The 26,822-nt window shown below is 36.5% G+C and overlaps 1 protein-coding gene across 4 annotated transcripts in view; it reads left to right on the top strand.

Moving 5' to 3' along the window:
* The window catches only part of LOC109108079 (forkhead box protein N3-like), an 80,974-nt gene extending 61,637 nt beyond the window's left edge, over positions 1–19,337 (top strand). For all 4 annotated transcript variants that reach the window (XM_019121249.2, XM_042773778.1, XM_042773780.1 and 1 more), the window contains exons 5-6: positions 11,472–11,580; positions 15,562–19,337. In XM_019121249.2, coding sequence (XP_018976794.2) covers positions 11,472–11,580; positions 15,562–16,012 — 560 coding nt within the window. In that variant the 3' untranslated portion in view covers positions 16,013–19,337. The remainder of the gene's footprint in view (positions 1–11,471; positions 11,581–15,561) is intronic.
* Positions 19,338–26,822: the final 7,485 nt, after the last annotated feature.

The following is a 26,822-nucleotide window of genomic DNA, read 5'->3' on the forward strand; positions in this document are numbered from 1 at the left end:
GAAATGGCTGATTCGGCGTTATGATTGGTCAGATCACCTGTCAATCAAGCTCCCTGTGAAGGATCAGTTGTTATTCAAACTGACCAATCAGCAGATTGCAGCTTTCCCACTGTACTAAAAGTGTGACAATCAGCACAACCCCAGTGTATACACATATTGGCCTATAGCCTTATCAGCACCTCTGTGTCCTCAGGACTTCCTAAGGGCCCTTTAGTTATGGAAGCCAGGTTTGGGACAAGAAAGCAAAAGTCTTTGTGGATTTTCAACCCTACACCCTGGTTTAACGGCTCTTTTAACAGAGGTGTGCCTGAAAAGATTTGTGTGGATGTTCCGTGTGCATTATCAGAGATGTAACGTGTATAGCGCTTTGTGCTGCTACATTGATGTGCCCTTCAAAAAATGTCTTGCTCTGTTTTATGTCCGCTTTACTGAAAATGCCAAAACAAATAAACCATCCCTGGTTTCAAGGTCTTATCTGGGCATGTCTCACGGGTTCACCTCGTAACTCTAGCGCTCTCTCTGACTGCTCACGGGGGCTCTGAGGTCAGTGGGAAGTGGATTTGAGTGTGACGGTCATACAGTAAACTGCACAGTCTGCTGACCTGAGAGCAGTCTGGCTCTACAAGTCATTTACAAAAAAGTGTTTGTCCCTGTTATATAAAGTGTGTCCTGATTTCTCTGCTTCCTCACAGTTACTTCTATAAATACACTCTGAAGTCAGGGGCTGTGTATTATAATATGTGTATGTCAGCGTCCATGTTTATAGTCGCCACCATGCGTTTGGCTTTTATTACTGGCTGTAAACATGCTTCTGAATGCCACGACTAAGCACAGACTGCTATTTCCTGTTTTAGCCTTGACCGTTGCATGATATACTGTTCTCAAGTGTGTGAAATGTGAGCGGTTGCCATGGCGACGGCAAGCCCTGGCCAGGGGAGCGAAAGGAAGCGAGAGGAAGGAAGACATCCGGAGATCTTACATAGAGTGCATGGTGCCGAAAAACTCACTAAGACATCTTAAAGAGCCGTTTAATTATTCATCCTCCTCGACACACCGGGCCATTTCACAGTGCAAAGCCAAAAATAAAAAACAGGAGGGAAGGTCTGTGCCTGACAGCTCTTTATTTTCTCGCATTGCATTGTGGGCATTTGTAAAACAAGTTTGAAAGGGATAGTTTACCCAAAAATGAAACTTCTGGCATCATTTACTCACAGCTATATGTTGTTTCAAATCTGTCTGTACTTGCTTTTCCTCTGTGGAATACAAAAGATGAACTGTGAACCGGAGCAGTCAAGCTCCAAATGTGACAAAAAGCAAAATTGAAAATTTGCTTAAAATTTACTCACACACAGGCCATCCATGATGTAGATGAGTTTGTTTATTCATCAAAACAGATTTGGAGACATTTTGCATTTCATCACTTGCTCATCAAAGGATTTTCTGCAGTGAATGGGTGCCGTCAGAATGAGAGTCCAAACAGCTGATAAAAACATCATAATAATCCACAAGTAATCCACACGACTCCTGTCCATCAATTAATGTTTTGTAAAGAGAAAAGCTGTGTGTTTGTAATAAACAAATCCATCAGGGTGTTTTTAACTTCAAATCATTGCTTCAGGCTAAAATATGAGTTGTCTATCCATGATATTGCTTTCTTCATTGGTAAGTAAGTGCTGTAAGGCTTAATTTCTTTAAATCTGTACTCATCTACATCTCGGATGGCCTGAGGGTGAGTAAATGTTCAGCAAATTTTAATTTCTAGGTGAACTGTTCTTTTAAATTATTCAATACACTTTGTGCACAAAATGTCTTTTACCATATATGTGTCCTTGAAGGTGATCAGTAGCTTGTCATTCATGTATTTCTAACTCCTGAACAAGGTCTTCTCCATATATGGGGTTTTCAAACTTGAAATAGTTCACTCAGTTTACAACAACAGTAGTAGTAACTCTGTGACAATTCATAATCAAAACTCACTAATTTTATAATCTTGAATATGAAATATTACTATTGTAATAGTTGTCTGTTCTTTTGTCTGTTCTTTACACACACACACACACACACACACACACACACACACACACAAAAAAAAAAAAAAAAACTTAAAATATGGTGCACAACTCACATATCAACTACTGTTATGGTGCTTTTTGTCATTGTTGGAGCTTGATAGCGTCTGATCACTCTTTTTCATTTTAAGTAAAAAAGCAGCTTGAGCATCCTGCTAAACATCTCCTTTTGTCATTTGTGGAAGCAAAAGCATTGGAAGGGGTTCGGAATGACATGTGAGTGAGTAAATATCACTGTAAGTGGGTGCACTACCCTTTTAAAGATGTGAGGGAGAGGATTGTCCAGAATGTGTGTATTTGTGTTTAGCAGGGCTAGCAGAGGGGGGAGGACAGAACAAGCGTGCTCTACTGTTTTAAGCTGTACTCATGCGTGCAGAGGCCATTAGAGGCTCATAAAACACACAGACGCTAGTGGCTTATCTGCTGGGTTGTGGAGGGCAGCATGGGGACAGGGTCATTATGAGAAGGGTGTGTCCCAGAGGGGGCGAGACTGACTGGTGTCCACACACGTCGAGTGCCTCCGTAGTGTTTGATCCCATTCGGCTGAAGTGTGTTTGGCTCCGCCACACCGCCCACAATCCTTGTTTGGGGATTTAAAGGGGGAGAAGAAGAACTGTTTGAGTGGACGCTGTTGTAGCAGCGGCTTTTCACGCTCCACTAGCATGTATCGACATGCACCAAAGCAAAGAGAGAAAACAACACAACTCCCTCCTGTGGGGTACCGCTGGGTAACTTAACACCCCACACTCAAAACAAAAACTGAGCTGATTTGGAGTACTGATGGCTGGCTAATTTGCCCACCCAAGTGTGTGTGTGTGTGTGTGTGTGTGTGTGTGGTTTGGATCTAGATATTCTTTTGGTGATGAATTTGCTGAAACAGTTTCCTCCCTGTTAGGATATCAAAAAAAAAAAAAAAAAAAAAAAAAGGGGGGGGGGGGGGGGCTTCATGAAGACAAAAAATATTTAGGTCTAAATTTACAATTTATGTATTTGAATTATATATTCAATATAAGTTCAAATCATTTGGATTACACCATTTTAACACAAACAATATTTGACATATTTGTCGATCATACATAAATTAAACATGAAAGCACTTCATTTAAATAATCATATTTTCAAAAATACTTTTATTCAAATTGCTTAGAATCAACATAAACCTGGTCATTATGAAAAAAAAAACTAATTCAGTTAAAAAAGTATGGTTAAAATATTGTTTAAATATCGCAAGCAATATTCAGTTAGTTAAAATATGAGACTGAAGCAAATTGGATTTATTGACGATAAATACTGTTTATAAATCTGGTTATTTATTAGTACTATTACAGTAGTTACAGTATCTGTTTTTTTTTTTTTTACTTTGTTTTGTTTAAACTGTGTAGTATTGTGAGTGCATAAAAATGCAGCTAAATCATTTTTTGTTGTTTTCGGTACAATGGTAATAAAATAAAACATTTTTTAAAGTTTTTTTTTTTTAATTAAAACAATTTTTAAAAAGCCCTAAAAACCTGCATTTTTATTTTAGATGTGTAGAAGTTACTTATAAAAAGAAATAAAAAAAAATTTCACTACTACATTGCCGAACCATTTCCATAATTTATATTAGAATATAAAACTTGAAACCAGACAAATATAAATATTTATATTTTTCTGATTCCATTCTCACTTCTTTTACCTTGCATTTAATACCATCTTTTTACTATCTGTATTGATAAAGGGGGATAAAGGTCAAAGCAAAATAAAAAAATATTTAATAGTCGGTAAGATTAGCTACTGTAGGTAAGCATATGTGTACATTACCGTGTTGAAGGGTATATTTAGGCAGTAGGTGGAGTAGGACTATAGCGAAATGTATCTGACAGCTAGGTGGCCCCGTTACCAGTGACAGAGCAAGATTCATTTAGCAGCTAATGTGCCAACTGTAAACCCTTAATCTTTGAGCACTCCTGAGGCCTACGCACCGCCGCAGGGCCTGAGGCGGGCACCTGAGGGAAATTACTGACTTCTCTCAGAATTAGAGCAGTTTCTGCATATCAACACAGACCACGTGATGGTACCCACACAAACACGCTCTTCGTGTTTATTCATCACTGTAACATTGAATGCCTGCGAGCTTAGTTTATAGCGGTACAGTAGAGTCAATGCCTTTGAGGCGACCCACTCTAGATGCAGAAGTCCCTTTAATCTTATGAAAATGAAAAGGCAGGACACCCAAAAATTTGCTGTTTTTCTGTTTTTAGCTCGCTGTAGTTTTTAAATGCGCTCTGATTTAAAAGCGTTCTGATGTATGTGTGTGTGTGTGTGTGTGTATTATAGATTTTGCCCACTGAAATAAAAACAACACTAGCTTTAGGATTCTGACTGGGTTATTGCCCCCTTTTCAAGTATTTCTGCCCCTCTCAGTCTTTTTCTCTCTCCTTCTCAGACTGTTTCCCTCCCTCAGCCTCTGATATCCAATAGGTGGGATCTGTTTGCCAATTTTGGGAAGACATTTTGTGTTATTAACTGCGCAATTAAACTTAGATGTTGCTGCAAACAAGCAAATCCCCATCCACATCATTATAAAAATGGTAATTGACCTTTTGCAGGGGTTTTGTGAATCCCTCCAGATGGAGGGATGTTCCTCTACTATGGCTCATTGCTTAACTGGGACAGCTGCTCTTGTGGATTCAAATCTGATGATTTATGCAATCGATTCTACTATGTAGCCATTGCAACATGAAAAAGACTGTCAGATATTTGGTTCACACTCTTAAAAATAAAGGTTCTTTATTGGCTTTTATAGTTCCATGAAACCTACCCATTGTAAAAAATATTCTTTATTGTGGAAAAAGGTTTTTCTGATATTAAAAATGTTTTTCACAATAACAAAAATTATTGTTTTAAGGCAAGACACTACAGGCAAAAACTTTTTTCATGCACTGGTCAATGTCGAAATTTTGGGCTATTTCATATACTAGCATAAAGAAAACATGCAAAATACACTTTTAGTGTTTGTTTATTTATTAATCTATGTATTTATGGGACTTTTTCTGTTTGTGTCTGTATTTTAGATATAATACACATATTTAAAGGCCATTTTCTCAAAATCAGCTTTTTCTCATGCACTGAAATCTCAGAGATTTCCACTTTAGTAGTATATACACTAAACATTACAGTTTTATTCTAAAGGTTTTTACAAATGGGTTTGTTCATATACATTATAATTTGCCTGCTTTTATACATTAAAATTAACATTTAATTCCTAAAAACATGGATAAAATGATTTTTTTTTATGGTGTTTGACAGTATTTTCTGATTCACGATAATAAGAGATATCAACAATCCTTTCTGTTAAAACCTTTGACTCTAATGTCAACAAAATGAAACAAGTATTTTGAACCTGGCTTTATCCAATGTTCACACTTTAGTTCTTCAACTGTATGCAAATTAGTGCATATTTAATCGGATAATGTCACATTTGCATTTTTACACTAAATATTTAAAAAAACCAAAATGTTTAATTTCAGGTCTTAATGTAATCAGTTAACTATGGTGTGGTGATATTTATTTGTCAGATTTTTTTAACCTCTTTGAACCTTTATTTGTATTTAATTAAAAATAAAAAAATTTAAGATTTATTTTTGGAGTTTTATGCCTTTATTTAGATAGGACAGGAAGTGAAGTGGGAGTGAGAAAGGGGGCAGGATCGGCAAAGGTCTGCAAGCCAGGACTCAAACTCAGGACGCCGGAAGCACAACGGCGAAACATGCCCATGAGGCTATCAGCTCTGACATAACCTTTATTTTTAAAGGCATAGTATACCCAAAAATTTGAATTCTGTTCCCAAAATTCAGAAAATGGTTCCCATTGACCTCCATTGTATGGAAACTGTTTGTACCAACATACTTCAGAATATCTCATTTAGTGTTTAACAGAAGAAACACATTTGTAAAGGTTTGGAACAGCATGTGGGAGTAAATGATGACAGAATTTACATTTTTGGGTGGACTATCCCTTTAAGAGCGTGGCCAGACCCAGCATAGTGATATGACTTGATTTATTTTGTTTTCCAACTTGCATACCTCAGCTTGACCTCAACTACAGGTTTATTTGTAAAAACGCTGGTTGTGTTTGAAGACGTGCCACTTAAAAATGCTTAACCCCGGGGCCCTGACGCGGTGCGAGGCATCGTTAAGTTTGCACGCCCGACAACGTGTGCTAAAATCTCATCAGAACCTAGTACTTAAATGAATGCTGGGTCTCCACCCTGTGAATAATAAATATTCTTCAAGCCCTTCAACATGTTCATTTGTCTGGCGAATCAAAGGAGAACTCACACGCCGAGCATTCGAAACATGCACTGGCATCCTGTCTGCCTCTGTTTTACACTGACTTAAAAAGAGCATTCGTTTACTCGCATCTGCTTTCAGTCAGTAGGAGCGTTGCTTAACTTTGAGACCCCGTTTGCTGTTTATCTTTTTGGCCTGACCTTGCTCCTGGTCACAGGGGCGAAAGGCAGGATCTGAGCGAAATGCGAACACTCGGATATCAGTCTCGGTTTCCATGGCAGCCTGGTAAATAGTTGTGAAGCAGCGAGCGGAAGATTAGTCCCTAAGGAGGTCCCTTGTCACCATGTGACCTACAAAGGGCCCTTCGATCTCTGCCAGTGTACTGACAGCAACTCCTCTTGAAATGAAATCCTTAAACGGCGTTTTGTTTGGATTCGGTTCTGTGGCGTGGCAGTCACTGTGGCTCTATGAACAAAAAGGCATCTGCTGTTGAACTCTGTTTCTATCTCTCAAGGCTTTGTATGTGAGATGTATGCGCTAGCCATCTTGGGAGTGTGTATTTGGGCTTTTATTTGGCCGTGAAAGGCAGAAGGACTTCTCATAGCAATCCACAAATCCATCACCACAGCCGAGTGCTCTCTGTAGCGTGTAGGAGAATTGTTTAAGATGCCGGCATCACTTTGCTGTTATTCCTGCCTCAGTGCCTCAAGATAGCAGTGTATCACTTGACTTCTCCTTCCTTTTAATTCTGGCTAATGCCGACATTTATCACGTTGCAAATATTTGAGCTGAAAACCGATCCCCTCAAATCCAATATACTTCCTATAGTTCATCTGGGAAAAGAATTAAGCTAAATGCATGGGCTTTATTACACAACAGCAGGTGCCAAGTTTACAGTACAGGGAATTTGTCATCTGCATTTCTCATCGCCTTTACTCTTCCTTTCAGTGTCTGTCTATGTGCTTATCTGTCTTTATCTCTTTTCTCACTGTGTCTCTCTCATTATACCCCAGAGGAGTGATTCCAGCGGATGCAGTATTAGATTAAATGAGCAGGCATGTAAATGCTTGTTTCTCTGGCGCATTTCTACAAAGCTGTAGTCACCATTAAGTCTTGCTAGTGTTAATCTGGATTCCTTTTTTACTCATTGAATTAAATTTAAAGGAATTACTTCAGAATTTACTCAAATTTCAATTTTGAGTCAATAAACATATTAATAATAATAAATCAGACTTTTATTAATTAAAAAAAAAATATTAAATTACCTCAAATTGTTCCGAAAAAATTTACTTTTATAGTTCAAAGGCTGAAATCATAAATCATATCACTTTTATTGAACTTCTAGTGTGTGTGTGGTTTTTAATTAATTAATAATAATAAAAAAAAATAATAAATTCAAATTATTTATTCATGCTTGCTTGCTTTTATTATGTAAATAAAAACAGAGTGATCATTCTTCAAAATATTTCCTATTGTGTTCTACAGAAGAAAGAAAGATATATTTGTTTGCATGGTAAATGATGACAAAATTTTATTTTTTAAGTGACATATTAATGGTAATGTATCTGAGATGACGACATCACAGCTTGTATTTAAGACTACTGACATTCATTTTTATTGAAAATCATCTCAGATTATCATGCTGGATAAATACTAAGACACATATAAACACTGTTCTTTTTGTATTGGTTTTTATTGTGTTGATGGTACATTAGCCATAAAGCTGTAAAATGTTTTTATAGCAAGTCAAGCTTTTAGTCGGTCATTCTATATGGCCTCTGACCTTGCTTACTTGAACCTGCTCATACAAAAGTGTGCCAGTTGAATACAAAAGCTCCTTCAGTACACCTCCTCCTCCACTGGTGTTTACACAGAAGGAAGCCCAGTGGCCATAGAGCCCATGTGCGGAGGCTGATTCTTGAGAGGATGTGGAGTCCCTGCTGTTTGGCTTTTGTGAGAAAAGAAGCGCTCGCTCTACAGAAGCAGTGGTGCGTGTCATAGGCCCGAATGTACAAATCACGCAGCCCCCAGCTGTATTGTGAGAAAACAATGGCCAAAAGCACTCTCGCCCTGAAACTCTTTGTATAAGCAGCGTTTTTAGGTACTTCTTACTGAGTGTGTAGTTTGCCCAAGGATGAGTCCTGTCAAGACGGCTCATCTACAGATTGACTGCTGTGAAATTTCATGTGAAGGAGTTGTAAATCATGTATTAAAGGGATAGTTCACGCAAAAATGAAAATTCAGGCTTCATTTACTCACATTCAGTGATCATGGGCTTTAAGGCTGCATTATTGTGTAGGATGAATTTTAAGTGTATATTTTTTTTTATGGTGTTGTTTTTTTTCATGTACTTTGATAAGGTAATATGGAAGTACATGGAAAGAGTGGACTAAGTGTTCTGTTAGACATCTGCTTTGTTGTGAATGACTCCCCCTTGTGGGTAAAAATGACAAAGGCTGGTGCTAAAGACTGTTGAGTACTTTTGATTGCAAGCATGTTTCAGAACAAGAACTATTGCCAGCCAAACATGAACACACACACAAGTTTCAGCATTTCTTTATTGATTGATTATTTTGTATTAATATTTTGAATATTCTTTCTTTTTTTACTTTTGATTTTGAACAACAAAAAAATCTTAGCAAAAAGAATTGTCTTTACAAAAAGAAAATGGCTGAAGGCGACATTATGCAGATGTAATTTATGTTTTTGCTATTTAATGCAAAACTTGACTGGTTTGTAATAATTCTCTCTTTTTTATGTATTTGATTAATAATCAGCTAAATTTGCAACAGCGTTTTTTAGTAGCATTGAAATGTTATGATAGTTTTTCTTAATATTTTGATTAGTTTTTATTTTTGGATTTTGTGTTTTAATTTTAGTTAAAATTGTAGTAATTTTGTTGAGTGTTTTGGTAATTATTATTATTATTATTTAATATGTCTATACAGTTTTTATTAAATTTATTTCTGTGGTCATTTTAGATCATTGGTGACTAGCTGAAATAAAATATGTTTTTTTTTTATATTTTATTTCATTATTTCAAGTATCAAAATTTTCTTATGGTTTTAGTTAACTATAATAACACTGATTTGGAGTAACAATGTAGAATACATCAACGTTTTAAGTTCACAAGGCATAAAAATGGATGTACACGACAAGAAATTTTCAGTGGGAACAAACATTATGTTGATACCCAACTCAGCTGTCCCCTGTTAGAATACAGTTGTTAAAGAGAGAATTAGAGAGAAACTGACTTTTCAATACAGAATTGTGCAGTTGGGTCGCTGCCACTGACATTAATGCGCTTGAGGGGAAGGCCGAGAGAGAGAGAGAGCGAACGAACAGTCTGAAAGCATTTGTGCACTGACTGCCTCTGCAGTGCCCCTGTGAGAGCGCCAGGACACCTTCCCATGGGCATCGGCATGACAGAAACACCACTGAATCACTGCTGGTGTTTGCACAGCTCGCAGTGAGCATCTTGTTGCATATGTGCCGAGCTTCCTGGAAGTCACCATCCGTGGTACTTTATTTATTACCTGCTGTTAAATGCAGCATTATCCGCACATAATGCCACATAGAAAATCTCGGTCAATGGTGCTAACGTGAAGCCATTCATTGCCATCGTTGGATTTCTTTTCTATTGAGCCAGCTAACACTTTTTCGCCTTTGTTTAACAGCTCTCATCCACATAAAAGAGGGAACATCCCCAGGCACAAAAGCCTCACTGGCTTCCTTCCTGATGTGGCTGCACGGTGAATACGATTTGCTTTTGTGTCCTGCTGTTGTTTCTGATGCCTTGATGGATGGCTCGACATGAACCACCTACAATGGGGCGAGATCATTAGCCATTCAGTTTGCTAGCCCATCTATGCTAATTGGTGGAGAACCGCACATCTCTGTCAGTTCTCATTGTGCACTCAGTTAGCTGGGACGGCCTCTGTCACAGGGCATTGCTTCACCTTGTTATGGCAGCGTGTTCCCTCAGGGTGGAGAGGCGGGTGAAGAGGGCACCCAGCCAGCCCAGATGTTCCTTTCGGCTCCGCAGCCGGAACTCACTGTCACCTAGTTGAGTTCTGCAACTATGGCATACATAGGGGGACCGGTTGCCTAGGCAACAATGCTCCTGCCTAATGGCCAAATCAGTGTGCTTGATTCTGAATGGATGGTTATTTTGTCCTTTTTTTGTGTTCGCCATCTGCTACGAGTCCAGGTTCGTTTTCCAGATGGAACTATATGTTGCCTCATACTTGGACTGAGAGAAGGGCAGCAGCCTTAGGTCTGTTTAACTGCTGCGCCAAAATTGTGGTTAACCCTGGTTAACCCTCATTAACGGAGAATGCTGCTCTTGGATGCAAAAATATTTTATTGGATGCTGAGTGTGATCTCCATCAAAAAGGTCTATATAATAAATAATAAAATATATATTTGTTAATAAATATATGTATTTGTAAAAATATATATATATATATATATATATATATATAAAATTGCTAACTGTTTTATTATTATTATATATTATATATATATATATATATTTATTTTTGTAAAATTGAAGCAATCAAATAACAGCGCACCGATTTTCGAGACCTGGCAAAAAAAAAAAAATACATATAATAATACATAAATAAAAATAGCACAATTCTTGTTTTTTTTTTTTTTTTTTTTTTTCTGGGTTACTTTCATTATTATCAATATACCAGAAAAGCTATAATCATCCATTGGGTTTGTGATTATGTTTCTTGGTTGAATATGGAAAACTTGACAATATTTTGACTCTTAGAAAATTAAGGTAGCAGTTTATTTAGCCCATTTAGACAGGAAGAGACCCACTGTCTGACATGCAAATGAACCAACCACTGTTTGCTTGCTTTTATGCACCATTTAGGGGTCAAAGTTGCAAAAGCCACTGGCCATTTAAGACAGCCCTTGCCTGTTTGAGCCAGTTTGAAACTATAGGGAAATTTCATCCAAACATTTTAAACTGATTTCTAATTGTTTAACATGGTGTGGTGCTTTTGAATGGATTTTCTGCTATTATACATAGCAGGATTGTTTACATTTTGTATTTTGGCTCCTATATGCTTTCAGGTAGCATTTGCATTAATGTACATTATCTGTGTTCTCTTTCCAGTCCCTCAGGGAGTGATCCAGAACGGAGCTCGAATGATGAGCCAGGGCCTCTTTCCAGGAATCCGACCCCTTCCCATCAACCCCATTGTCAGCAGGACAGCCGCTGTCAGGTCGGTCCTGTCCCTCAGGTCACTTTGAGCCCATTTCCTGACTCATTACATGATTGACAGGTTTATCAGCATATCAGAATCATGCTTAACCTGCAGTGCTTTGGCCCATATCTGATCTCTCCCTTTGACTCTCTGAAGTCTGGCTGCTCTATTCCTCACATTTCATTAGATCAGAGCAGGTCATTGCAGACATCAGCGCAAAGTCTTATCCGGGCTAAGGCCCCAGACTGGCAAGCTTGATGTGACATGAATAATTGATCACAAACGCTAAGTTTTTTTTAATGGCATGACCAAACACACAGACTGACTGTCTTGCTGTGAAACATTCATAAGTTGGGCCTCAGAAACAGGCCGCCCCTCAGGTACTGCATGCTAGTGCCAGTGCACTTCAAAATCTACATGAAATGTCCCGTCAACTGAAGGTAATTGGGCTCAGGGTCTGGCCTGGTCACAAAATCAAGCATTACAAGCTCTGCTGCATCTAAATATAAGCTGTGTTGTACACTAAAAGGATGGAATTAGAATGTAGTGCTCGAAAAAGTGCAAAATCGAAAAAATCACCAAATAAAAACAGAGGGGTGTGCGTTTTCATTTTGTGTTAATTTGCAATATGTGTCAACATTTATAGGCCTAATTTAATTTTTGACAGGAATGAAAATGAGACATCGTTTTCAGTGGATCAGTGGTTATTTTTGTAATTTATTTTTTTGAGGGAATGAAAATGAGACATCGTTTTCAGTGGACTGTACGAAATTGTTGAACTTGACTTGCCAAAACTGTCTTTCCTGAATGAAAAAAAAAAAAAAAAATCAGTAGACAAAAACAACATAGAACAGTTTTGAAAGCTGTGAAAAATACTTTAGAATCATCTTTTTATTTAAATTAGCATAAATGAAAGAGAATAAAACAATGGTCAATAATATTTAAGTTTCTCTTTTTATCTATCTTAAATCTCATTTTTTTGTATGTAATGAGAATTGCATAAATAAAATATTTAGGAGTTGAAGAACAATTCATATTTTCATTTTTTTTTTTCTACATTCCTTTCCTAATGACCAACTACAATATTTATTACATTCTGTTCATATATATAGTATATATATATATATATATATACATATATCATATACATCCTCATCCTCATTATGGCAATCCAATTACTTACCAATATTTATTATAATATACATTCTAAAATAGCATTATATATATTATAACATACAATACAATCTTACTATATATATATATACTATCTTATATATATATATATATATACTAATATATATATATATATATATATAGATATATATATATTAACACACACACAATATTTTTTATTACAAAAAAAAAAAAAAAAAAAAAAACTTAATTGTCTTGAAGAGAATGTAGTAATGGCTCTTAAATACCTTCTGAATTTGTGGTGAAAAATGACCTAGGTATGTTTTTTTCCCCCAGTAAGATTTATTATTTTATTAGAATGAAACAAATGCCTATACCTGATAAATATCTCAGATTGCCTCTATTATGATATGAGCATTCAAGAACAGTTCTTTGTCCATATGCTCACACACAGAGTCTGCTCAGGCTGGGAGTTGCTGTATGATGCACATATCGTGCAGTGACAGGCTGCATACAGTCCAAAGGAGTAAAACAGCCTCGTTGCCTCTTTAAAATGAGTGACACTGCATTTAGGAATTAATTATTGAAGCAGTTTCTTTAGCCTGCTGTGCTGTGGCTATAAATTATGAGTCATAAATGCACAAATGCGAATCTGCAAAGCACGACTGGATGTTCTTTGTCGCTCAGAGCTGCTGCTGTATAAACTGACCAGAAGCACAAAACAAGCATCACTTAAAAGACACTTCATTACTGTTTCTGAGGGTAAGAGGCTTAAACAGAGCTAAACTATCTTTATTTGCCAATTTGCATCATATTATTTTACCCAAAAGTGGAGAGTTTTGTAATCCACCAATTAATATGCTTTTCAGTGATGATGTTGGCCAGCTGGAGAGGTGCTTCAAAGCTCAAGTGTGTTTCAGAGACAAATGTTTAATTGTTTTTAACATTTAACGATGAGGCACTTGAAGGCTGCAGTGTTTATTAGCACAAGAAAAAAAAAGGTGCGAGACATGTTAACGTTTGTAGTTCCAACATTTCACCCCACAATCAAAACTATATATATGTTGCACAGAGAAAGTTAAGCCTACCTTTATATTGAATGCAAATATAATATATAATATACAAATTCATACATATGCTACAAAATATTTCAAATAAATGCTGTTCTTTTCAACTTTCTACATATCATGGTTTCAGAAAAGAATTTAAAGTGTTAGTTCACCCTCAACAACTCACCCTCATGTTGTTTCAAACATGTAAGACCTTTGTTCATCTTCAGAACACAAATTAAGATATTTTTTATGGAATCTGAGAGCTTTCTTACCCTGCATATACAGCAATGCAACTGAAATGTCCAGAAACATAGCGAGGAGATCGTTAAAATAATCCATGTGACATCAGTGGTTCATCCGCAAATATACAAAGGTACGAGAATAATTTTTGTGTGCGAAAGAAAAAAAAATAAAGAATTTATTCAACAATTTGTCTCCTCCGCATCACCCTGGTGTTTTTTTTGGGATTTTAGGGTTGATGTGTGATTTTCTGTGTCAGCTGCGTCATGCCGGATCTGTTTCCTGTTGTTGTGATTTGATCTGAACAGAAACCGAGTATCGGCGTGACGTGAGATATGGTTTGGTCCTCACACGGCGGCACATGGTGTGACCCATCAAATATAGCTATCAAAAATAAATTGATAATAGTGATAATATCATTGCACTTTATTTAATTTTTTTATATAAAATAATAAACTAAATAATAAAGTGTGATAATACGATTTTATTTAAAAAAATGTATTTAAAAATACAATTATTTTATAGTAAACTTAAAAATAAAAAAGCTATTATTATTATTATTATTATAATTATTATTATTTTAATTTGAACCTTAATTATTATTTTTAATTTTAATTATTTTAATTTTTAATTTTCATATTTAAAATCAGCAAGGTTTTATTTTGGCGGATTGCTGGCAAGTAAGTCTATGCGCTTCCGGGTTTAGCACTGCTGATTGTAGAGCATCAGTGAATGAAATGTCACAGTTTTGCATTGTGCTTTGAAAATGTTAGTGGGTAGCCTAGATTTACATTTAGTCATTTAGATAAAGATCATAAAGATTTATGCTTTCAGTTTGAATAGAGTTCTTATACAGAGTACAGTTTGTCGATCTAAAATGGTAATTGTGCATTAACAGCTGTCAGCCATGTCGGTATGCAAACGCACTCTGAACTTATTGACACAGCGCATTTCTTATTTTGGTCGCGCATGCGGACCTGCGGACCACTTATGTGCACCCCTGCTTATTAAACTGATTTCTGAAGGATCATGTGAAGACTGGAGTAATGATGCTGAAAATTCAGCTTTACCATCACAGAAATAAACTACAAATTAAAATATAGTCAAATAGAAAGCAATTATTTTAAATTTGTAATAATATTTCACAATGTTACTGTTTTTACTGTATTTTTGGTTAAATAAATGAATCATTGCGGAGCATAAGAGACTTTTTCCAAAAACATTAAAAATCTTACAACCCAGACTTTTGAATGGTAGTGTATATGTTTAATTCCTTTCTTTCTTTTTTCTTTCTTTTGATTTTACTCACTTTATATAATAACAAATGGGATGAATTTATTCATGTGTTCCAGAGGTTGTTGCCATCTGTGCAAAAAACTTCAAAACATCAGTCTAGAGTGTCCATGTTACACACATTATAATTAATTACTATAGTAGCATAATTACAAGCAGCTCCACAAAATAATTACACAGTAAACGCATGTAGTTCATTTGTTTTACTCAGCACTAACACAGTACAACAGGAACAGCATGTGTGCACTTGCACTAATGCATCTCTCGTCTGTGTTAATAGGTCAGTACTCGGATACAGATTAACCAGTGATGGCGAGCCAACCCGTAACTCTCCACTGGTCAGCAGTGACCCCAAGGAGGACCACACCTACAGTTTTGCCAAATCTTCCAGCTCGGATGTCGGTGAAGAGGCCCACTGCGACGGAAGCGAGGTGGATGAGGCTGATGTTGAGGAGGACGACAAGAGCAAAATCAAGAAGGAGCCGAAGGAGTGGTCCGTGGACGCCCTCGCTCTGGCCCAGCACAAGAAACGGCAACATTTGACAAAAGTCAAACAGAGAGTGGCCAGTGACACTCTTCCTCTAAAAAAGAGGCGCACGGAGAAGCCTCCAGAAAGTGATGACGAGGAGATGAAGGAGGCGGCCGGATCCCTGCTTCATTTGGCGGGAGTCAGGGCCTGTTTGAACAATATCACCAACCGGACGGCAAAGGGGCAGAAAGAGCAAAAATAATAAACTGACTGTTTTAAAAATAAGAGAGAAAAAAACATCACTTTGAATAGAATTTACTATTTTTTTTCCAGGACATCAGGTGAATTCTACTGATTTGTGGCAATATCAACAATCACTTTGTTTTCCTATCTTTATAGGTAACATTTTACTGAGGGTTCTTTGTTTTAGTTAACTTTTAGTTTGTTTTATTGTGATTTCTGTTTGTAATCTACGGAGATTGAAGCCATAGCCTTCCCTTTTTAAAATATTCAGCAAAGCATTTCATTCGACTGATCGAAAAAGAGCGATAGTAAAATATGCCCTGCCCCATTGTCATACAGTAGATAAAGGGATAGCTCACCCCAAAATGAAAGTCATCATTTATTCACCTTCATTTCATTTCAAATCCATAACACTTTCGTTTGGAATGCAAAGGACTTTTACACAAATGATATTCAAATCTGAAAGAGTTCTGTCCCTCCATTGAAAATCTATTCAACTAATGTTCATAAAGAAATCAAAAAATAAATCCATGTAAATGAAGTGATTTGAACCAAGTCTTCTGAAGAGACATGATTTCTTTATATGATGAACAGATTTAATTTAGGCTTTTATTCACATACAAACATTGAGTGAACAAATTTGGTTACGGAAGCTCAAGAACCAATGAGGTTCATCCTGGCATCACGCCAACACACTTGAGCTTCCTTTAAAAACCAATGAGGTTTGCTCTTGATTGTGTTTCTTCAGAAGACCTGGATTAAACCGCTTGATTCATTTAGATTTATTTTCTTTATGAATGTTTTGAAGCGTGAGTAGACTTTCAAAGGGAGAGAAATCTCTCAGATTTCATTAAAATTATCTTTATTTGTGTTCCGAAAGTCTTATAGTTTTGGAACGACATAGTGAATAAATGATGACAAATTTTTAATTTTGGGGTGAACTGATCCTTAAACATGACAGCAAATTGAGTTCCCAGAGTAGTTCTCAAGTTAGTGGTAATTATGGGTTATAGTAATCGCTGCTGCTGTAATAATAATATAAAATGTTTTAGAAGCACAGGGCAGTGCCAAAGACAATCCTCAAGCAGTTTCTGTGATGTCACTAACCCCTTGATGCTCTGGCCGTTAAAGGAGTCCAGCAGCATGGTGTGGAAAACACTCATGTCTGTAGTTGTCGTTTGGCTCGTAGGAATCATAGTTCACCGGGATGAGAGTAAAGCCATAAACTTTTGTCAAAGTGCTTTTTGGAATCAAAAAAGTGATACATTTATCAATAAGTCTCGCAAAACTGCCCACGTTTTTTTCTGAGCAATCAAATTGAGTGATATTTTCCGTCTAAACCGATAGTGGATGGTGAAACTCTTTCTTCGGCACAATAAAAATTAAAACTCTGAGCTAAAGCTACAATACCTGCCAATTGTATTTTAATAGCAGAAAATAATGACTGTGGAGTTGTTTTGTGTTTGGTCATTTGTTTATGTTTTTTTTTTTTAAACCCTCGTGATGTAATAAGCAATTTCATCCAGTCAGGATAAACACTGTATAAAAGTAACACTAGACCATTTTCCTTTCTTAATTTAAGCAATGTAGCCAGCAGGATTTTCCAAATCGTGTTGCATGGGTTCTGTAAAGAAAAAGAAGACCGTTTTTTAAAAAAATCAAAGTTCATGTAAGGTAAATAATGTATTTAGCATGGAGCATGAATTATTTTCATATAAATATAGATCCTAGAGAACTAAGGCACCGCCTCTAATTTCTATGCCAATAGGCCTAGTCTCTTTCGTTGTTTTTGTCGGATTTGATTTCCATTTGTCATCCTCATTGCCTTTGTGTTGAAGCAGGCATCTTAACAATTACCTTCTTCAGGGACAAACACTGACTGTTGGGAAACTCTCTCTGCAATACGAGGACTCGTGGCTTGGGCCATCTCGGTCTACGCTAGTCGCCGCACCGAATACCCACGAATACCCACTACGTCAATGTCCATGTCATCAAGGAGAAGTTCGTAGTGAGTGTCGGTCCCCTTCCGGCTTCGTGCCTGCTTTTCTTCCATATGTAATCCCAATGTGCGTGTCTGTGATTTATTCAGGGTCTTCCATTTTGTTCCGCAAGACTCTGGATCTACAGGTTTTTTATTTGTTTGTTTTTTTTTCCCTGTATTTACATGTAGCACTGTTCAGGAGTCATCAGTATTGATTCAGTTGTTCTCGGTACAGGCAGTCAGATGGTTATTTACGCCTCCATGCATATATATATATAAGCACTTATAGACAATAAAAATAAGTGATACCAGAGCTCAGTGCAAACGCTAGTGTATATATTTTCACGACCTCAACCAACTGCACTTTTATTGTTTTAAAGTGCAGTAAAGAACTTAAGGATTCAGTGCCAAAGCCTGTTATGACTCTATACACTGCAAAACGGACAATGCATACTTGATATGTCAGTCATAAACATGTCAAAAAGTTGTAGCATTTCTGTCAAGTACTCATGTATAAGATATTCTCAGTCATATTTGTTAATATCGCTCTGCATTGCTGTGTTTCATGAAGTCACCTGCCTTCCCCGTTCATCTGATGATGATAATGGTTGGACCCGATGTTTTGTAGCGTGTTGAATGTTATATCTGACCCATGAGTGTTAATGTGATGTCTCCAGTTGGCATGCCTTTCCCTAACCAAGATAGACATTTCTTGACACAAAATCACCCTGATTATAACCTTGTCTGCTGGTCTTTATAAAGATCTGTCATATCACATTTCCATTCAATATGCTTCAAACTGGGAAGCCAGTAGTAGAGAGAGCCATGAGTCCTGTATACACTGCCTTTCCTTCAAAGACAACACTCACTACAGAACTTTTCCTTTTTAGTTCTTTCAGAGGAACCTGAAACGTGTTAAAAAAACATCAAGAACAGCCATTCAAAAAAAAAAAAACGTTAATAGGAGGCAAAGTGTTTCTTTTTCTTCCCATTGTTTTTTCATTTTTTTTTTTTTTTTTGTTGAAAGGTTCCTGTTAACTGCCATCCTATTATGTGTTTGAGTTGTTTAAGATGAAGGTAATGGAGTCCATTTGGTTTGTAATGAAATGTTCAGTCTGATGGCATGTGCACCCTGCTAATGTCAATATAGAGGCATAATTGCACTCTGATTTCCTTTGACTTGTAATCATATTGCCAAAGACAACAATTTTATCGATTAATGTATATACCACTTTGTCCATTGCTACTCAAATTCTATTTGTTTTGGTTTTCTTTTATTTTTTTCCTTCAACCCAACCATCAAGTTTCTGTGATGTATTGTCTTCCAGTTGCAATAATAATAAAAAAAAAGTTGCAAAGGTGATCCTGGACTAGCATGATGGTTTTGTGCAGCTCTAAATCAATTGTTGATATTATTGCTAAAAAGAATCATATTTTAATATATCGCATGGCTTTTCAAGCCAAATACTTCTTGTTTAATAGATAATTTGGTGTTTTTTGCCTCAATATTGATTTTTTGATATATCGCATGGCTTTTCAAGCCAAATACTTCTTGTTTAATAGATAATTTGGTGTTGAGTAAGTACATAAATAATTTTACTGTAAGAATAATGTTTTTTAAAGACAATATATTTTTAGAATGTAAATGAATTTTACAATTTAAATAAAGCAGCCATTTACATTGTTTTAATATATTTTAGAATGTAATGAATTTTCAGCAGCCATTACTCCAGTGTTCAGTGTCACATTTCTTATTATCATTTTTGAAAACAGTTGTGCATCCTTGTTGAATAAAAGTACTATTTTTTCCAAAGAATTAAATAAATCTTACTGACCTTAAATATCACTGTTGTGATTGCTACATATTAAAACATAAAAAAACAACAACACACATCTCTATAACTTTTGTTAACCTTCACAAACCCTAAATTCTCTTTAATATGTTGTGTTTCTCTCTACTGTCTGCTGATGTCATCTTATTGTACTGATCCATTACAGAATGTCACATGACTGAAGATGATGAACACAAGCAGTGACAGTATCTGGAACATGACCGCTGATATATAGATCAGTGAACATGACACAATTTTTATTGAACTTGATTGTCACTTCCTTCTCAGCAACCCACCTCCCAACATCACACACCACAGATTTGCAGGCAAGACTTGAATGAACAAATAATATGTTTATAAAGAATAAGATAGTGTTGGCTTAAAGTTGCATTCTTAAAGGTACAGTGCAACCATTTCAATTTTCCAATCAGTTCATTTGCCACATTTTATGATCTTTATAAAGGCAACAAACATTAAATATTAGTGTTGAAAGAGTTTGATGATGTCGTCTATCCTTCTATCCCTGTTAAAGTGAACTTTTCTAACCCTAACCCTAACAATTGTATGCACATAATTAATCAGCCCTAATGGTGTCTGTGGCCTATTCTTAATCAAAGAGTGAGCATTTGGAAATCAGAACTGCCTCCCTGCACCCTGTCACCACACCCATGCTCGCCTGTGTTGCTATGCAACTGCAGAAAAAGAGAGACTGAACATGTACAAGAAGCATTTTGCCAGACTCATACAGAGTTGATCTACAGTATATTGTGCATGGGTTACGCACAGGTTACCAGAGTTGAGGTAACATGCGCGCTTGAATTTACACCGACACAGTCCGGGGAAAATTCTATTCAAACAAAACTAAAAACCAAACAAATGTCATTATTCAATTTGGGCTGTCTGTGCGTGTTTTTGTGGAGTTTGGCATGCGCGTGACTTCGTCGTACAATCTCTGCAAACATCACACTGGCAGTCAAAAGGCAGTTTAATTTACTCAGTAAAGCTATCTTAGCGTTCCTCTGAAATCTCCCAAGAGAGTTGGCTTCCAAAAGACATATTGCATGTGTTTGTTGCCAAGGAAACAAAGCGAGGTGGCTTTCATTCCAGCACATCCGGATGGTATATATACCGATGGTTTTGTTTGCTTTTTTTCTAATGGCAGAGCGTAACATGACAAACTGCACTGGGCTTTATCGCATTGTTGAGTCTGGGAAGTGGCTGCCCCTTTTATCACCTAAAAAACTTGTCGCCTCAGGAGGTTTGTTTGGGTTTTGGAGGACCCGACAACCAGAACTAACACTTCCCACCTGCAACTACAACTCGTTTCCAAGGTAGCAGGAAACTGAGGCACTCATTGGCAGTGCGAATCAATAAGTGCGCTCTTTGATGGAACGCGCAGCGAGATAATAACCGTTCAAATCTGCCACACGGTGCCTTCAATTTGTCGGTCCTTGTAAGTCAGACACAAATATGGGAGTATTACAGCAAATCTGTGGCATTAAGGGAAGAATGTTTGAATACATTTGCAAGTCCATACATCTTGCCTTAATCTGCCTGATTTGCATGAGGGCACAGTCGAGGGATTTGAGGAGAAATTGAAATCTATGAAACGATGGCTGGCGAAACGTGCCAGGACTTCATCAGTAAGGGCACGTGTTTCAGGTCTATATGGTCTCTCTACGAAATCACCAGGGTTTATGCGGTTACACATGCTGCTGTCTCTTGCATTGATGTATAATGAGAGTAAAAAAACTCTTGTTACGTTACCTGAGGTGACCCATAAACGTCATGAAGTATTGTATGTTCACTGAACTAGATTTACAGCGCTTCCCTTTGCGGCAAAAGATTTTGTTTTAATAAAAATTGCACATTCAAGTTGGGTTCAGGTGCAGGCACGAACAGAAATTGTATACACACTGATGTTAATATTCCAGGTTTTATTCATGTGATGTTTCAGTCTGTCAGGTGTTCATCAGGCAAAAAAGCTTCAGGATTTCAAATGTAAAATAAATTAAATTTACACGAGACACTAAATTGAGCCAATGATAATAATAACAAAACTAAACTTAATTTCTAAATTGTTTATTTGGCTCCATTTTTGAGCATGTTTGATAAAAAAAAATAATAAAAAAATAAAAATAAAATCAAGATATTATCTTAATACATTTTTAATATCTTATGCTTCTCAAATAAATGTTTTAAGGATATACATATTTTACTGGAAACTAAAGAACTAAAATTCTGATTAAGAAAATGTACAGGTGTATAATTCAATGGCTAAAGACTGGTAAAGATATATATAAAAAATCTTAATTCATTATGCAAATAAATGTAAGAAAGAAAACCTTTATTGCAAATCATTGTTACAATGACATCACTAGTGTTGGATGCTGAACGTTTTATCAGCGTCCAGGTCAACTGGAATTTTTTTCAAATGTAATCTCAAAGTTCTTTAAAATATTAACTTTGCAATAAATAAATAAAAATAATCCAAAGTCCTACTATGGAAGAGTCCATTGCTTGTACGCAAGGCCTCACCAGGGTCAAGCAACAATTGTAAAAGAGAACAAATGACACAGTGTGCTCTGGGCTTAAGAGATGAACTAGCTGAAGTTGTGTGAATCATAAGGTAAAGAGAGAGAAACAGAGAAAAGAGGGAGCAGGTAATGAATCTGACATTTTTCACAGAGGCTGTGCTGATCGAGCAGATGGAAATGCCAGCTTGAATAGTCCCCACTTCTCCGTTTTGCTCTCCACATTATGCTTTCCATGAATTTTACACCTTTGGACACTGAATTTGTGAGAGCGCTTCAAATCAGGACTGATCTCTCTCTTCCCCTCTGTCTCTCTCTCTCTGTCACTCTTATTCTCCCTTTCACATTTACACACACACACACGCACACACTTTTCTCTCAGTTACAAATGAGCCTGCGGTAAAATTAATGTTCTGTAACCATTGCTCTAACTGCAGGTACCCTGTTTCTGCACCGACGGCAGCTAATGCCCTTGATCTTTCATTAGGAGTCCACCTAAAGAACCTCAGGGAAAGCTGGAGCCAGTGGAGCGAGGGAGAGGAGGAGAGAAAGCCCTTCCATCAGCAGCCAAGTCTGTCCATCCAACCTTTACCAGAGAAAGGACTTCAACTACTTCTTACAAACTTTCTGCTATTTCTCCAGCACTACAGTACAATGAAGCAATTCTATTTAAAGGTTTCTGTATTTTCTGTACAGTAATGTTGTGTACAATGTATAGTTTAGTTATTTGTCTGTGAAGATTAGTGCGGTTATTTGAGTGCATGCACGTCAATTTAAGTTATTTGACCCAAGTTCAGTTTTAACTGTAAATTAAAAGTTGTTTTTTTTTCAACAAGGATGCATTAAATTGATCAAAAGCGACAATAAAGATATTTACATTGGTACACAAAATGTCAAATAAATAATGTTCTTTTGAAATTTCTACTCAAAAGAATCCTGGGGGAAATATTTATATATCACTGTTTCTACAAAAATATTGAGCAGCACATCTGTTTTCAACATTGATAAAAATAAGAAATGTTTCTTGAGTATAAAATCAGCATATTAGAATGATTTCTGAAGGATCATGTGACACTGAAGACTGGAGTAATGATGCTGAAAATTCAGCTTTGCTATCAAAAGAATCAATTATATTTTAAAATATATTAAAATAGAAAACAGTTATTTTAACTTGTAAATTTAAATTTTACTGTATTTTTGATCAAAAAAATGCAACCTTGGTGAGCATTACAGACCTCTTTCAAAAATATTAAAACGTAAGTATATATTAACCAGTAATATTGGCAATGTGTAACATTACAGAAGTCAAATTTGTGATGTGTATAACTTTTGGTCCAATAGTGGCACCAAATGGAATTGCAAACACTATTTTCAAACACCTCCCATCTGTCATTGTTTGGCCCGAAAGGGTGACCCTGTCCCATACTTATGCTTTGGGTTAAGCTTGAAGTTCACATTTGTCTGCTTAAGACTGCTCAGCTGACCATGAAGAAACTGCCTGAAATTACTTCAGGTTTTAGATCCAAATCTGTCTTAACATTGAGTCATCAATCCCTGTTTAGTCTGTTGTGTATATTGAGTAACTTGCTTTGACACGTTAAACAAATTAACCACATTGGTAGGGGCATTTTAAAATTTGAGGTGAAGTCTAAGGCGCATGGACCACTGGTTAAGCACTTGGTATATTGATCATTTTCCACCTGGTGTAGCAATCAAACCCGCCTATTAGTCAGCTTTGTACGGAGCAGCCACCTGCAGACAGAAGAGACCCCATTGATTCAGTGCGAGTTCATTGAGAACTTATTTAGAGAATTAATGTGTCTTAGCAAAGGGCTGCATCTGCTCTGCTCGAGACTGCCATTATAAAACTAGGGTGTTTGAAACTTCATTTGGATCCAGATGCACAGCTACTCCTGCAATCTCATTTAACTGGACAGGTTTATTCCTCCCTGGAGAACTGATGTATTCAGATTTTAAAGGCCTGTGTGGACTGATGTGGATCAGAAACAAGCATGAGATTTATTAGATCAACATTTAAATTTAACTTCACGTGAAACTTGGCATAAAATCTCTCTGATATGTTCTGCCAGCTTGGGATTCAGTTATTGACTTTGTTTGTGGGAGACATTCTGACAAGCAGATGTAAATATGAAAGGAAGGCTGTGGTGCGTCCCTGATCCACACAAATTGGACGTAATGTCATATGAGATTTACAGCTTGGTGTCTCCTTTAATATTAAAACTGTATCAGGGCCTTGGCTAGTCTATGATGTTCTCATCATTTCTCTATGACAAGAGAAAAGCTAAATTGAACTCAGTGTCTGCATACAAGAGAAAGAGAGAGAGAACAAGACAGAAGAAAAGAGTAATGCGCTGAAGCCCTGGGCATTTTAATTGTGATGAAAGTAAGTTAACCAGAGGGGATAAATTACCAGCATGTGGAATGGATGAGAGACTAGGGAGCGTGTGAATGGTCCTCCCTCTCACCTTGACTCCTAAGAAAGACACACATGCCAGGAAGCAGACAGACTATTCAGGGTCTGCTCTTACAATAGGCCTCAACCAAGTGCCATTAGCAACAAAATGAAGCACTTTATAAAGCAAGTGTTTTTGAACTCTTTGAAAAAACACTCTTTAGTGTTTTTTCTTCCCCTTGGAAAGCCAGAATTCATAAGATATTTGATATAGCTGCACATAATGCTATAATATTTCATATTACAAAAATATTGTCAAAAAATAATACAACATCTAATATATTTGTTGTTTTTAATACATCATATATATGTGTGTGTGTGTGTGTGTATCTATATATATATATATATAATATATATACATATATATATATATATATATATATATATATATATATATGTACATACAGTTAAAGGTATATTTTTATATTTGCATTTTTTTATTTATAATTTTATTTTTGTATTTATATGTATATTTTTATATTTATATATATATACACACACACACACACACACACACACACACACACACACAAATGAAACACAAATAAAGCTAAGCTTATAAAAGAAAGCACCTTAGAGCATGTTTTTATTTCGAGCCGTATACTTTTAAGACAAACTTCTTTGTTAATACATTTTACCTGAGGGGTCTCAGATGTATGACTCCAGGAATGACGTGATGACTGCCCGCTGTCCGTGGCAACAGTGAGAAACGGCACAGGCGTCACTATTAGTTATGCAACGTGCTGTTAACACACAGCAGGCCGAGCGCGGGAGAGACTGATGAGCGCTTTCATTAAGGACTCTGAGAGCCCACCAGGGTCTCTACCATTTCACGTAAAAAGCGCCAGAAATCACAGAGCTGCTAATGCTAAAAATAAAGCTTTCCTTTCACTGACGGATGTGGTGACTTGAAAGTTGTTTTGTGTTTACTTTTTAACCTTCTTATTCTCTTGTCTCTCGGGGTCCCTGGGGAAAAGGTCCCTGGCTTTTTCAAAGCATGACAGGTCGATGGACAAGTATGGGAAAGAGCCTGCAACCTTGACACACATCTGTCTGAGGTCTTACTAATCATACAGGCAGATACCTGTGGATTGGAAACAAGAGTCAGATAGCCGGTTTCATATGATAAGAGTCATTCCTCAGATAGAAAACTCAAATTCTGGCGCTTTGAAGATATGTCATTTTATTTGTATTTAATGCTTTTTATATCAAATGGTTTACAAAAAGTCAATTTATAATTAATTCAGTAACATACTGAATTAATTATAACACACACACACACACACACACACACACACACACACACACACACACACACACACACACACACACACACACACACACACACACACACACACACACACACACACACATAAACGTGGCTCAGTTACATCTAATGTCAGACGTTATAAGAGCTTTGGCGCCCCCTGTAGGAAATGTTTATGTTTTACATAAACTATGTCATTAGTACCTTACACTTTATTCAGAAATATTTAAAAGTCATGCATCTTAACCGTGAAATTATTTTTGTTTTATTTTATGGTTCCTTCCTATGAATACCTGTTCAATAATACTAAAAAGAGAAAAGCTGCCACACACAGACATGCCACAACACAAAACCAAAACAAGAATTTACATCCAACAGATGGCGTAATGTGTGCAAGCAATGCGTTAATTAGACGTTAAATACATTAATGCATGTAAATCCGTGACACGACTGTTTTCAGTCTTTCAAACATAGAAAGCCCATGGGGTTAGAAGACACAAAATGCCCCTTCTGTTCACGCAACATAGACTTTTTTTAAAAACACACAGCTGCCACTTTAACTATTTTTTTAAAAACACTATAATATAATATAATATAATATAATATAATATAATATAATATAATATAATATAATATAAAAGACCCACTTTTTATTCTCTCGTATGATGCGTACTCCACCTGGTTTGTACTTGATTGGATATTTGAAGCAGCGCTGCTTTAACTATCCAATCATGTGATTATA

Source organism: Cyprinus carpio, chromosome A17, assembly GCF_018340385.1.
Source record: "Cyprinus carpio isolate SPL01 chromosome A17, ASM1834038v1, whole genome shotgun sequence".
In the NCBI taxonomy this organism is placed as follows: Eukaryota; Metazoa; Chordata; class Actinopteri; order Cypriniformes; family Cyprinidae; genus Cyprinus; species Cyprinus carpio.